The 15,309-nt window shown below is 44.2% G+C and overlaps 1 protein-coding gene across 1 annotated transcript; it reads left to right on the top strand.

Annotated features, from left to right (window-relative positions):
- Window positions 1-7,600: 7,600 nt before the first annotated feature.
- Window positions 7,601-13,794, top strand: LOC119349720 (protein REDUCED WALL ACETYLATION 3-like). Its single transcript, XM_037617809.1, has 16 exons — window positions 7,601-8,030; window positions 8,974-9,065; window positions 9,261-9,389; window positions 9,487-9,543; window positions 9,636-9,708; window positions 10,229-10,387; window positions 10,892-11,041; window positions 11,153-11,408; window positions 11,493-11,614; window positions 11,816-11,902; window positions 12,035-12,123; window positions 12,213-12,275; window positions 12,379-12,435; window positions 12,978-13,074; window positions 13,154-13,312; window positions 13,411-13,794. Exons 1-15 carry the CDS (start codon window positions 7,998-8,000, stop codon window positions 13,310-13,312), a joined length of 1,623 nt encoding a protein of 540 aa, XP_037473706.1. The 5' UTR covers window positions 7,601-7,997; the 3' UTR covers window positions 13,411-13,794.
- The last annotated feature ends 1,515 nt before the right edge of the window (window positions 13,795-15,309 follow it).

The raw sequence follows: 15,309 nt of genomic DNA, 5'->3' as shown, positions 1-15,309 counted from the left end.
GGACGACTTCGTAGTCATCTTCATCACCTTGCCACCGATAGCCATCCATGAAACCACGCAAGAGCAGGTGGTCCCGCACCTGCCCGAAATCCGGGTCCGCAATAAGGCTATTCAGCTTGCATCTTCGACACGGACATCTTATCTCCGTCTCGTTCTTTTGAAGCATCTCGGCCTTCGCGGACCTCAAAAACCTATTCACGATGCCTTCGGTCATCGTGCGGACCATGGTCGCCTGCGGGGTAGAGCAAAACGATATTTTAGAACCAAGAAAAAATTTGGCATGACTTTCCCTAAAAATAGGACCAAAAAGAATGCTTAATGCCAAAATTCTCGCCGAAACGGAAATGAATCAACATTCCGGCAAAATATTGGCAACTATCGCATTTCAAATACCGGTACACCTCCAAACACAAACACATATGCAACACCACAAACATATGCAACACCACGAACATACATAGATCTAGTTAGGGCATAAAAAGTGCATGTGCACATTGTTGTAGGGAGAACAACATAAATATAGCTTCTCCCCTTACTTACCTAGCAAAACAAGGTAACTTAACCACTTAATTTGAATGAATCTATGGTGGAAATGAGGTGAAAAAGAGGAGGCACCCGAGATAAGGAGGAGGCGGTGGAGAGAATGAAGTGGGGAGAAAGTGAGTGTGGGAGGAGAGGCTGTCCAAAATATCTTGTTGCTGCCCACTTACTAATGGCGCACCAACAACAAATGCGCCATTAGTAATCCAGGTTACTAATGGCGCACCCCCTGGTGGTGCGCCATTAGTACTTTTGCAAAAAAAGGAATAAAAACAATAATAAAAAAATAACATTAGTGGCGCACCTTCTGGCTGGTGCGCCATTACTAGTTACAACTAGTAATGGCGCACCACTAGAGGATGCGCCATTAGTATGTTTGGACAGGCGCACTAGTTCAAAAAAAAATTTGGTACTAATGGCGCACCGTGGGCAGGGTGCGCCATTAGTAGTTTCAACACTAATGGCGCATCAGAGGGTGGTGCGCCATTAGTATATACTAATGGCGCACCACATATCTGCTGCGCCATTAGTGTCAATTCCATCTATAGCCCTTTTCCTAGTAGTGGGGGCACCGCACACGGCTAAGGAACGATCACCAAGATCAACTTCTGTGTCTATGGGGTGCCCCCTGCCCCCGTATATAAAGGAGTGGAGGAGGGGAGGGTCGGCCCTCTCTATGGCGCGCCCTAGGGGAGTCCTACTCCCGCCGGGAGTAGGATTCCCCCTTTCCTAGTCCAACTAGGAGTCCTTCCATGTAGTAGGAGTAGGAGACAAGGAAGGGGAAGAGAGAAGGGAAGGAAGGAGGGGGTGCGGCCCCTCCCCCTAGTCCAATTCGGACTAGGCCATGGGGGGGCGCGCGGCCTGCCCTATACAGCCCCTCTCTCTTTCCCGTATGGCCCAATAAGGCCCAATACTTCTCCCCCGTATTCCCGTAACTCCCCGGTACCCCCGAAAATACCCGAACGACTCAGAACCTTTCCGATGTTCGAATATAGTCGTCCAATATATCGATCTTTACGTCTTGACCATTTCGAGACTCCTCATCGTGTCCCCGATCTCATCCGGGACTCCGAACTCCTTCGGTACATCAAAACTCATAAACTCATAATATAACTGTCATCGAAACCTTAAGCGTGCGGACCCTACGGTTCGAGAACAATGTAGACATGACCGAGACACGTCTCCGGTCAATAACCAATAGCGGAACCTGGATGCTCATATTGGCTCCTACATATTCTACGAAGATCTTTATCGGTCAGACCGCATAACAACATGCGTTGTTCCCTTTGTCATCGGTATGTTACTTGCCCGAGATTCGATCGTCGGTATCCAATACCTAGTTCAATCTCGTTACCGGCAAGTCTCTTTACTCGTTCCATGATACATCATCTCGCAACTAACTCATTAGTTGCAATGCTTGCAAGGCTTAAGTGATGTGCATTACCGAGAGGGCCCAGAGATACCTCTCCGACAATTGGAGTGACAAAACCTAATCTCGAAATACGCCAACCTGACATGTACATTTGGAGACACCTGTAGTACTCCTTTATAATCACCCAGTTACGTTGTGACGTTTGGTAGCACCCAAAGTGTTCCTCCGGTAAACGGGAGTTGCATAATCTCATAGTTACAGGAACATGTATAAGTCATGAAGAAAGCAATAGCAACATACTAAACGATCAAGTGCTAAGCTAACGGAATGGGTCAAGTCAATCATATCATTCTCCTAATGATGTGATCCCGTTAATCAAATGACAACTCATGTCTATGGCTAGGAAACTTAACCATCTTTGATTCAACGAGCTAGTCAAGTAGAGGCATACTAGTGACACTATGTTTGTCTATGTATTCACACATGTATTATGTTTCCGGTTAATACAATTCTAGCATGAATAATAAACATTTATCATGATATAAGGAAATAAATAATAACTTTATTATTGCCTCTAGGGCATATTTCCTTCAGGGGAAGTGGAAGTCCACGGCTTCGCCATAAAAAGGATGTGGTCGGGGGCCTTCTGGGTGGCTGACTTGCGGGCCTAACCACCAATGCACATTGACTGCCAGCGGTGGGAGGTAGTTGGACCACCGGCAGGTGGGCCCGTCGTGGACGCGTGCCCCGTCCGCTCGTTGCGTGCTTGACTGCAAAGCTGGACCAAGTATGCGCCTGGAATAGGTCGAGCCGGACCGAAGACGAACAAGTTTTGAGAATGGGGTTGCGCGTTGGGCCAGGTCGTGTGTCCGTTTGGATCCAAACGGACGCGGCCTGGCAGGATGGGGTCTAGCGTTGGAGTTGGCCTTAGCACTTAGCACCAGTTCCTAGTTCTAGACCTGCATCAAGCTTTTCTTTGTCACCGAGGGAACAACGACAGAACACCCTCCTAACAGACCGACTCGTGCCAATCTAAAATCATTTTTCTCGTCCTACACCACGATGTGACCTACAATGATGAAGCAGCCCAGATAAGAATTCAAAAAAAGAAAAAGAAAACCCAGCCCACATACGGCCGTCCCCGCGGCAGAAAAACCACCCATTTCCCATTTGGTTTGGTCTGGTTTGGTTGGGGTGCACCGGCATCTAACTTCTCTCCTACAATCGCGCTAACATCCGTCCAGCCAAAATCGCACGAATGGCGGAACGAATAGCACTAGATTCGCCTCCTCCACTGCACCCACACCTAGTCGTCTTTTTTCTTTTTTACGAGAAAATTTTCAATGTATTTATCAACTGTGAATGCAGTACAAAGAACATTAGAAGTAAAAATTTATCCAGGTCTATAGACCACCTAGCGACGGCTACAAGCACTGGCTGACGTTTCTCAGTTTCTGCCTGCACCGCCCTCTGGCATAGTCGTCACACGGCACGTGGAGGTTGATCCGAGGACGAGTCCTCGCAGCCGTGAACCGGTGCAGTCCCCATGACGACCATGTCAGCACAGTTGAACTTGGTTGACGGTGAACCGGTCCGCCCAAAGAGTGAAAGCTTCAAAGGACGAACGACGGCATTGACAATTTTTATTTTGATATACTACGGACGGACGGACGGACGCAGCAAGTCTTGTTAGCAAGTAGGGATCTTACTGATTTGACGAGGAGAGCATCATCAGATCCGGCAGTGCCGTAAATAAATAAAAGCACTCCACTGGAGATGGATGCGGTCGCTCGCCCACAACCCAATCCATCAAGGTTCTATCTTCCCTTTTTTATATATAGTAATATAAAGAAGAATAATCCAGGTTCTATCTCTTTTTTTTGGAGACGACAATATGATCTGAAGACGGACCTGTGGAAGATGGCGGCGACGACACACGAGTGCGTCTGACCGGATTGTGCCCCAGACCCGGTATGTGGCTCGGCTGGGACTTCCGAATGAGTTTCGGCTTCCGGCTTTTGATGTTAGGCTTAGGTGAGTAGTTTGGGTAGTGGCCCAGTTAGCACCCCCTAATCATTTTGGATAGGAGTAGCGGCATATGTTGCCAAGATGGTGGATTCAGACACATTGTTGTAACACTTTGTACGGTCCTCGAGAATAATCAATAAAGTGGCCGTATGCATCTCCCAGGTTGTATCTCTTTTTCTAAAAAAAAATATCTCTTTTTTTTGGGAGCAAAATCCAGGTTGTATCTGCAGCACGTCTACGCACGCACGCACCAAGCTGCAAATGGAGTCCGTCCCAGGCCAGGGCCCTGACGGGCTGGTCGTCTAGCGGGCCGAAAAAGGCCGGCCGCTCGCTTTGGTTGGACTGCGTGAAACGGACAGCAGCACAAGTGTAGTGTGCTTTTCCTCAATCAAAAAATAAATAAATAAGTGCGGTGTCGCTTTCTTCGTTCCTTTGTCTGCAATCTCCCACCCGCCGTATCCCTCAAAAGAAAAAAACTCCCGCCGGCCGTTAGTTCCAGTTGCTGCTAATTAACTACAGTAGTAGTTTTAGACCAAACAAAGCTGCAGCGATGCACCAAGCTTTTCTCACGGAGGGAATAAAATAGAATAGAATAGAATACTCATCTGACTGACTGACCGACCGACTGTAACATCATTTCTCGTCGTACACCGACACCAGCAGCAGCACGATCCACAATAATCGACCAGCTAGCTAAGCTGGCCCCACAGGAGAAAAAAACATAAATTCCCCTTGGGTTGGGGACTTGGGGTGCACGGTGCACCAGCGTCCAGTTCTCCCCTAATTTTCTCCGCCCATCGCGCCGACATCCCTTGAGCCAAAGCGCACCAGATGGCGGACACGCATTGTGCCACCAGTTTTTCACAGTACTTCCTCCATTTCACAATATAGTCGGTCTCGTTGGTTAAATGTATGGTCAAATTTAGATCTTGAGAAGCGTGAGTGCAGTACACTGTGGAATAGAGGGGGTTTATACTATGTTGTGGCATCAGGTTTTTTTTATGATACCAGTACAACGCCTCCTTCTCCTTGGAACCCACATGTACACTAGCGTTGCCGATGGCCCTTGCTACATGTAAATTTTCTGCTAGCAATGCAAGTTGGGCTCTCGCTAGGGCGCCTGTGATGCGCCATTTATTTTCTTAGAGCTGTCATGTCATTTTCCTTCGGATGCTTTTCAAATGTTATACAATGTCGATTTTTAAACTTTTATATTTGAAAAAATTACATGAGAGATTAGTCGTATGAAGACAAATGGAATTTCTATGCTTACATGTTAATTAACCATGTCGAAATGTTCATTGCACATTAGCAGTGATTGTAGCATAACTCACGGCCACATTAAGACCAGTCAAAATCTGCTCGCCGGTATTTGTGTGTACGACTATCAGTGTGCCTGAATTCTAATGCAGAAATTGCAGCCACCATCCCAAGTCCCAAACAATTCAAGTGCTTATTAGGAAGTAAAACAACTTAATCTTTATCTATTACTCCCTCCGTCCCGAAATGTAAGACGTTTTTTGATACTATGATAGTGTCAAAAAATGTCTTACATTTTAAGATGGAGGGAGTAACAAATTAGAAGAGAGGGACTGAATTAAAAAAACCTACATTAACATAAAAGTCAACAGAAGATATATCACTTTCAGAGCATGTCTACCCAAAACGTGCTGAGTTTCTCTCTTTTGGAGCCGAGAAGTGCATCTAGAAAACAAAATATCACTAACCATTCATAGGTGAGCACGATGTGACCTCCTTTGAACGAACGGACATTCGTAGTTTCACTGACAATCCATTTTATGGTGTAAAAAAAATTTCAGGACCAGACTTGCACGATAGTGTTCATAGCTGACATGTATGTTGTATTGAGTCCAAAAAACTATGACTAAAATTAGAATTCGTAACATATGTGGTTCTTTTTCGTCAAAAAAAGAAACAACATATGTGGTTCTACCCAAAACTTCCTCCCCCTGGAGATGGGTTCGAGTAGGAGAGTCATGGGGGCACATCCCCATGAATACTATTCAGATCTAAGCAATCACAAAACACATTGAAAATCCAAGCAGATAAGAATCACAAGAATACATTAGTTGAGCGTGATGTCACCTCTTTGCTACACGGATGTCGGCATGGCGGGCTCATGCACGGAAACCTCGCCTGGCTGTTTTCTCTAGTGGGGTGTGGCTGCTACAATTTCTTCTTCATGAGTTGCCAGACTCCGCTCCTCCCCAGTGTTGTTGGTAGCCTGCCACATGCCTATGCCTCCTCCACAATTGAGTGTACCAGCCTACAGGGCATGGGAGATTTTGAAAAAGGGAAGGGATCTAGCCATGGATTTTGGATGAAGTAGAGCTTTGATATGGATTTAGAGTGGACTAATCAAGGATTGTGAATCAAGTAGATCCTTAGGGGGTCAAATGGAGCCATAGGGGTGCATGGTGACTGGTGAGGAGGAGAGAACCAAGAAAAACAAAATTTCCCCTTTTCGGAAGGTTGCCTACGATTTCAATGGTGGAATCCAAACTGTGCGTGAAATGAGACACAGTAGCCACTGATGGCATGACACACAAGTTAACAGGAAATAAGCAACCGCCTTCGTTCGCTGACCAGGACACCACACAAACCTCTCGAAGTAGCCTCATGCGATGAATCACCCACTTGCAAAATGGGCCAATGAGCACTTCCCAAAGCCCTCGATGCACAAGAGACAAGTATCTCAAAGGGAGCTCGGAGTTTTAGGTGATGCCGTGCAGCAGAAAGCAGGCTCTACAAGGGTGCCGTTCTACACTGCAGGGCGGCACCCGTCAGAGCATAATTGAGAAGCCATGCCTTGTAGCATAACCAAAGAATTTTTTGAGTTGTATGGCTAGATCCTCCCAGCATAACCAAAGATACTTTCGAGTCATATGGCTAGCTCCCCCCTCATCCACAAAACACGGCACGTCGCGAGGTTGATCCGAGGACGAGTCTTTGCGGTCCCGATGACCATATCCATGTTCACGCTCGTACTCCCAAGTCCTACACGTCAAATGCGAAGGGAGAAAAAAATTCAGAATGGAAGGCCGTCGTTGACATAGTCAGACATGATTGTAATCCTTAATTTCTAGTAATACAATAATTATTAGAAAACCCGTTGCTTACACAAAAATGATGCCATACAACATATCTATGATTCTATCTCTATCTAATAAAATAAAAAATCGATGAGGAAGTCGCCACATGAAAAGGGAGCATGAGCCCAACCAGTGGTTGGATGGTTAAAAGGACAGTGTGTATCCCGAGCCCACGAGGGTTCAAGTCCTAGACTTGACACCGGTGCTCGTATTATTTCTGGATTTATTTCAGACTTCCGCCTATATTCGTTCAGTTGGAGAAGACGTCCCCGTCGACTATGATGCGCCTGCGGTGACTTTGTAAAATCTCAAGATACTACATTGGCTCAATCTCTCAAAGGTGCTTGTAAAGGTAGGATGTGCGTGCGTTCATAGCGACGAGTGTATTCGTGTAGCTGTGATGGTACTGTGTTTTGTTTTTTATAAATATAAAAGGAGCACGAGGACGGGGTCCAAAAATCTAAACTAAACAGAGTACTAGTATAAAATGAAAGCAAAGAAAAAGGGGCGGGGTCTGGCACCAAACATTTGCAACCACCCACCATCCCGTCCGTCGTCGACCAACCCTCCCCCTGCCGCTGCCCCTTTTCCCCATCATTTCCGTCCGGCCCGACCGCGACCAGCCACCGCCCCGTCGTTCGCTGGGTTGCTTCAGATCTCCTCCTCCTCCTCCTCCACCCTCCACCCTCCGCCACGCCAACCCCAACCCCAATCCCACTCCCTCCGGCCATTGCGCTCCCCACACATATATAAGCCCTATCCCCATCACCTAGCCCGCGACCTCGCCGTCCGTCTCCCTCCCCCGTCCAACTCGCTCTCCTGCCCTGCTCGAGGGGCATGGCCTGCTGACGACTGATCTGGTACAGAATCCTCTCCCGGATCTGACCGGCCCGCCGGCGCCGCTGCTGGGATCGGGATCGGGATCTCGCGCGGGAGGGACGGGCATGGAGGTCTTCGGCCCCGTCACCCCCGGCCAGGTGATTTCCCCACCCGCACCGCAATTACCTTCTCTGCTCTGCTCGTCCAATCCCTCGTCTCATTTTGTGCCTGTTTAAGCAATTCCTGCCGCGCCGAGCGGGATAAGCGCCTCCGCGGAGTCAATTTTAGCTCCTCCGCTCTCGATATCGTCTACTAGTTGCGTGTAGGCAAGCACCAGGAACCTCCTCAAGTTGTTCGCCCCGAAATTTTTAGCCCGTTAGCTCCGAAATTTGTGTTCGTTCGCCTACTGAATTTGCTGTGTAAGTGTAAGCAAGCACCAGGACCCCTTGGATTCCTGCCGACCAGAATTCCCAAGGAATGCGTAGCGCAGTGCTGCACGTCAGCAGCCTGGTTGCGAGTTTAATGCCATGGTTTAAGGTTGCTACAGGGCTTGAGGGAGAATTGAATTCAGTTCAGTACGTGCCCACTAAGGTGTCTCGTGTGCCTGTCACGTGAGTCGGTCCTTACCTCACGACTTTGCTGGCCCGGCTCTGATTTAGTTTCACAACATGACGCATGACATCGAGACGCAAATGTCTTTTTTTTATTGTGTCACGCAGTTATGATCCAAGAAAGCAGAACAAAATTATGCAAAAAAGAAAAATTAGAGTTCAGCACTTGAGCTGTGATATTAAAAATGGAATAAGCGAAGCTTTCCAGATCTTATTTGGTCAAAAACATTGAAGCAAACAGTCCACCATGCCAAATTCATCGTGCTGGGATATATGAATTGATCTGCCTTTCCCCGACGAAAGTATAGATCAAAGCTTACAGGGATTTGGCTGTGGGTGCTACTTAAGTCCTCAAATCCAAACTTACGCCCAGCTTTTTTGTTTCCTAGTCCTATGCTGTTGTTTGCATGGGCTAATTGCAGCTAGGCCCATTTTTCAATGCTGCCATGGACCTATGTAACACGCACGGTGTTTTTTTGCTTCCTTGCAGGTGTCATTTTTACTTGGTCTTTTCCCGGTCCTCATTGCATGGGTCTACTCCGAGATCCTGGAGTACAAGAAATCTTCGTTACATGGGAAAGTGTAAGATCTCTCAGCAGAATATCTACTTTTGGTTAACTTTACAACTTAGATTCGAGCTACTGTCATTAAATATACATATCCACTGCCAGCCGCATACTGCTGCTTCAAATAATTCAACACTTACTTTGTTAATCAGAAGCTGAACAACTACTATCCTAACTTTGCCCTAATCATCCATTATTTTGTCATCTGCAGTCACTCAGATGCTACTTTGGAAAATAAAACTTCCAAGGAAGATGAGAAGGCTATATTAATTGAAGGAGGCCAGTTGAAATCACCATCGGCAAAATTCCGGAACATGTCTACCAAAGCCAATTTAATACGGTATCATGTGAATAAACAATACGATGCATATTATTGGGTTACAAGTTCTCATAACACATGCAAATGATAATTGCTTATGTCATGATGTGATTTGTAGGTTTATAACAATGGACGAGCCTTTTCTGCTTGAAAACCGTGCTGTACTGAGAGCCATGTAAGACCCTACAGAATTAATTGCGCCCAGTTTAGAGTTTCCAGCTAAGAGATCAGCTATTGAAACTTATGTGTCCATGAACCATCTTGCAGGGCTGAATTTGGCATTGTGCTGGTTTACTTTTACATTTGTGACCGGACAAACATATTTCCAGAAAGCAAGAAGGTAACTATGTTGCTCTTGTTAACGCATTTTGGATGTTGTATCATACAGTAGAGTAGGTATAAACTGTAGCAGGTGTAAAATAGTGTATGGATATTATTCGTATCTCCGAGGAGTGTCATTGTTACTTCTGGTTTCATGATCCGCCATGACTTGTTTCCGCATTCATCCTTCAGCAATTAATACCTGCAAGCTGTAATGGTTTGTCTGGCCTAGCTTTAGTTTAGGTATGATTAATAAGTTAGATACTGTGAGCTAGAGCAAAGCAGGTGACATATTTGCTTTCGTATCTAACAACTTTAAGCTTTCCATCATCTGGGAACCTGTTGCAAATAGATGGTGGCTTGTACTTGCAACATTTTCTAAGCTGACTCTGCCAAACTAATGATTGTGCTCATGTAATAAGCAACTATGTAGGGATAAACCTGAATTATACGAAACAAAACCATATATGCTTGTTAAGTGTACGCCTGTATGCTTCTTTTTTGCTCGTATCATAATCTTTGTTCCTTTTTTTTGACAGAACTACAACAGAGATCTGTTTCTGTTTCTGTACATTCTTCTCATCATAGCATCAGCACTTACTTCACTTAAGAAGCACCAGGAGAAATCAGCATTTTCTGGAAAGTCCATACTCTATCTTAATCGCCACCAAACTGAGGAATGGAAAGGGTGGATGCAGGTTAGTGATTTTACTTCATTGCTTTAGTTCTTCTGGTAAATGCGATTTTAGTCATATCTATAGTTGGAGATATTGAGAGATTCTGCATGTGATGCCATTTTCGATGCACCTTTTCGCCATTCATCCTTTCAGTTTGCATCACGAAACACAAAGCATGTCTTTGATGCTCATTTAGTGAAATTTCCACCATGTGCTGTGTACATAGTGCGCTCATTAGTGCCTTCACTGTTTCTAGTCTACTTCTCTTATATTGCAAGACCAAGTTTTACTATGCATTAAAGTCAAGAGAGTGTTTGCATTATTGTCTCAGTCTGCTACTCCATATTCAAACTAGTTCCGGGATAGTCTTCTCATTTATGTTACAGCAATTTATACCACGGAGATATATACTATTATTTCCGTACCGTTTCTGTTGTTGACTTGTTGTCCTTTGTAAGTTTTTTGTAGCTGTATTCTGGCTGTAAGTATGTTATAAACTTATAATCATTCAATCTTCCTTTCCAGGTCCTTTTTCTGATGTACCACTATTTTGGCGCGTCAGAAATATACAATGCAATTCGTGTTTTCATTGCTTGCTATGTTTGGATGACTGGATTTGGGAATTTCTCGTACTATTATATCAAGAAAGATTTTAGCATTGCAAGATTTGCACAGGTGCCGAGTCTAACTCAAACTTCATCGCTTCTTCGTATGATAAATTTAACTCTCTTGATTTTTGGACCATCTGTCAGACACTAATGGGCAACAAATACACTTTTAACGCAGATGATGTGGAGGCTAAATTTCTTTGTGGCTTTCTGTTGCATTGTCCTTGACAATGATTTTATGTTGTACTATATCTGCCCAATGCACACCCTATTTACACTTATGGTGTACGCATCACTTGGCCTGTTTAACAAGTATAATGAGATACCATCAGTTATGGCTATTAAGATTGCTGGCTGCTTCTTGGCTGTCATTTTGATTTGGGAAGTTCCTGGGGTATTCGAAATTTTGTGGGCCCCCTTTACGTTCCTGCTTGGTGAGTTGTCCATATATTTTTCTGTGGATATTCTTCTCAGTCATGGATCAGAGTATTAATCTTTGTTTTTTCTGTCCAATGTAGGCTATAAAGATCCAGAGCCTTCTAAGTCACACTTACCCTTATTGCATGAGTGGCATTTCCGCTCTGGGCTTGATAGGTACATTTGGATTATTGGAATGATTTATGCCTACTTCCACCCTAATGTAAGTTTTCAGATATGTATATCTATTTCTCTCCTTCCATTATGCATGCATACACAGTCAATATTGTTAAGGCTACTTCCTCTGTGGAGTCTCTCCTGATATAAACAGTAATGATGATAGACTTAGATGTTATTGTCTTATGTATTTGTTCCTTCTGTTGATCCCAAATTAATCTAGTATATAACCTTAAATACTGAACAGGTGGAAAGATGGATGGAGAAGCTGGAAGAATCTGAGACTAAGGTTAGATTGTCGATCAAGGGTACCATCGTGACTCTTTCGGTCCTGGTAAGTCACATGACCATCTCATACAAATGCACTGACTTGTTATTTATGTCAGCTAGCGTGGATGTTACCAACTAGTCAACATTGCTGTGTTAACCTCAATTGCTATACTAACTAGGACTTCTGTTCTTTCAGGCTGGCTATCTGTGGTATGAATATATCTACAGGCTGGACAAAATTACGTACAACAAGTACCATCCCTACACGTCATGGATTCCTATCACGTATGTACAAAAAAAATGATATCATAACCAATATGACATGCGACAGACATATGTTTCATGCAGTTGACACAGTGCCTTATTTCTTACAGTGTATACATTTGCCTACGCAATTGCACCCAACAGTTGAGGGGCGCTTCTTTGGCTCTTTTCGCGTAAGCATCTAAGTTTGTAGCACCTTATATGGACTGTTCAGGCATTTTGTCTTTCCCATTCCTTTGCTTTCTCCATTGCTAAGACTGAGATCTTATTTGACAGTTGGCTTGGCAAGGTCACACTGGAGACTTATATTTCTCAGATCCACATTTGGCTCAGGTATGGAACTAAGCTGTTTCAGCATACGATGATTCTACTTTTGATTACTGAATGTTGACTCAGTTCAGTAGTCCAGTGACAAGTATCCTTTAAGATATTAAAAGTTTATTAAGTTCAAGTCATTCAACTCTGCCTTTTAAGACCTTCAGTTTTTTTTTATGTAGCAGAAATATATTCAATGGTATGCTCGACTAGATATCCAGCTGTTCCTGCCTGATAAACCATCATTAGTAGTTATTCTGTTGGTAGCTCCACTAAGTACTAGACAAAATGGGAACTATCACAGTTGAACTTGTATCTAACCCTGCTCGGTGTAACACTAATGTCCTTGGCCGACAACAGAGAGTTTCTTGCTTTGCCCCATACTACACTTCCATACCAACCATGGAAACACCTAGAATTCTTGAAAGCAGATGAATATCTTTTGACTGAAGTGCATGTAGGATTTGTTACCATTCTCCCTGTTTCTGCTTATGGTGCCTCGTGCCTCTGGTTTCTAGACGTGGGATCCGTTTTCAGAGCTGGTTCTTTTCTTTTTGCAGGTCTAGCGTACCAAACGGGCAGCCCAAATGGCTTCTGTCTTTCATACCGGGCTACCCGATGCTTAACTTCATGCTAACGACATCAATCTATCTTTTGGTAAGTCTACCGATCTCGGACGCATTCCACAAAACCGAATCATCAAACATGCTAATTCCATGCTCACTCAATGCTGCAGCTATCATACCGAGTATTTGAGATCACAAACGTGCTGAGGGCAGCCTTCATTCCCAGCAGAGACAACAACCGCCTGTACCAGAATTTCGTTGCGGGGGTTGTCATCTCCGTATGTCTGTATTGTTGCTCGCTCGTTCTTCTAAAAATTCCGGCTGTATAGGTAAAGCGCAGGACCGTAGTCTATACACCCAACAGGTTTCAGAAATCACCACCCGCTTATCTTCGAGCTTTTTTACTTACTTTGTCATGTAATTGCAGATGAATAGTTCTTATGGATGTAGAATTGCCAAGTACGTAAATGATACCGGTGGAAGGCTGGCTGCTTCTTCCACGGGCACAAAAGAGGTTTGCTTTGGCGGGGATGCTTGGTTCCATTTGCATCTAGGGGATCCCCTAAGGAGCTGCCCTTGGGAACTTGATCGCCGTGGAGGGAGACGCAAATTTTTGATCATCCTTTTCTTGTTGTAAAAACCAACCCATTCTTCTGGGAGTTGTAACAGCTGTCAACTATGGTGTGCGCATTGTTGTTTTTTTACATGTCTTAGATATATTCTTTCTATACATACAAGGAAAGCGTTTCCCTCCTGTAAAAAAGAAATAGTGAGTTGAACTGTGAAGCATACCTTGTCGTGCTCCGAATTATTTCTTAGTTATTTTGAGTAGGGCAAATGGGGGTAGGGCTCCATGGAGCTTGACACTCAAATAGTCAAATACCATCTTTATGCCTTGAAAAAATAAGTAAATAACTGAAAAAGTGTCCATACACATATACTCCCTCCGTCCGGAATTAACTACATCTAGATACATTCATTTCTCTGACAAGTATTTTCGGACGGAGGTACTTGTTACTATGTGTGTGTGAATTCTTATAATACGTAGTAATGTATTTTCATATGTGACTGTACAAAAATGACCAATATGTACATGAAAATGGGGATTGTTTTTTTTTTGTGTCTTTTTGCATGGTAATACAACATAACGTCTCTGAGCTTGACACCAACGCCCATCTGCCTTTCAGACCATCACAGCAGCCATCGAAGAAAAAAAAAGAAGGATCACCTCTTCTCCCGAGCTCGATGTGGCTCTTCACTGATATACAACTTTGTGGACCTCCAAACTGGCTCATCAAAGGTAAAGTCATTGTCGTTGAACGAATCAGATGGGACAATACCCTGGACACCCATTAAACTCTAGATCTGGGACCCCACCACGAGTAAGACGCTAAAGGAGGAAACCATACCTGTCTCCGTCAATCACGAACCCAGCACACGTCCCGTCTTCCAGATGTTGTCGATGCAGACCACAATCCGCACCTGCTTCTGGACTACCTCCCAAGCTCTGCACCCACGTTGAAGCAGACGGCGTCGGAACGGCGAAACCCGAGGACACATGTCCACCACAAGGATGCCTCCGTCACCACTACATCCCCACTTGAATAAACTGGTTCCCAAATCAATCACCAATCATAGGGAAGATCACCTCGCCGGAGAAGAATTCGCAGCTTCTTTATTTAGCGTCGCTGTCGCTGCCGCCGAAGTCAGGACGTCAAACGATAGAGGGAGTACACACAATTAGCGATCCTGTGCTCTGGGAGTTGTAACAGCTGACAGCCATGTACGAAGCAAGTGTTTGTAACGTGCTCGTGGAGAAGATTCTATACAAGGAACACGTTTCCTCTTCTAACAGAAAGTAAACTTGGGAATGGGGCGGTTTATTTTGGACTTTCTGGTGTGGGTTTTGCTTAAGCAGGTGGGCTGGAGCGGTCCTCGGAATAAGAATGCCATGAATTTTTTTTATAAATTAAGAGAATGTCATGCTTTGAAAAACAATTGTTGTGCTACTTTATAAAACTACCATCCTCTAGATAATTTTTCATATGGAAACACCCCAAAACTAAAACTATCATGTCATTCAAAAATGCCATCTCAAACATTAAAAAATGCCCTCCTATTTATAATAAAATACCATTCTCTCAATAATGAAAATGACATTCTATTATTGATAAAAACAACCATCCTATTGTTAATACAAATATCGTGAGCTAAATAATAAAGTTGTCATGCCAGTATTTCTTTGTCATATCTCAATAATAAAAATGCCATTCTATTATTGATGAAAATGCCATCATATCGTCAATAAAAATGACATGCACTCAGT

Source organism: Triticum dicoccoides, chromosome 1B, assembly GCF_002162155.2.
Source record: "Triticum dicoccoides isolate Atlit2015 ecotype Zavitan chromosome 1B, WEW_v2.0, whole genome shotgun sequence".
NCBI lineage: Eukaryota > Viridiplantae > Streptophyta > Magnoliopsida > Poales > Poaceae > Triticum > Triticum dicoccoides.
Note: the sequence above shows the minus strand (reverse complement) of the source record. Positions and strands in the feature narration are given on the sequence as shown.

Coding starts and splice junctions, on each gene's coding strand:
- LOC119349720 (XM_037617809.1), top strand. CDS start 7,998: ATGGAGGTCTTCGGCCCCGTCACCCCCGGCCAG. Junction 10,388..10,891: donor AATGGAAAGGGTGGATGCAG/GTTAGTGATTTT, acceptor CTTCCTTTCCAG/GTCCTTTTTCTGATGTACCA. Junction 12,276..12,378: donor GCTTCTTTGGCTCTTTTCGC/GTAAGCATCTAA, acceptor CTTATTTGACAG/TTGGCTTGGCAAGGTCACAC.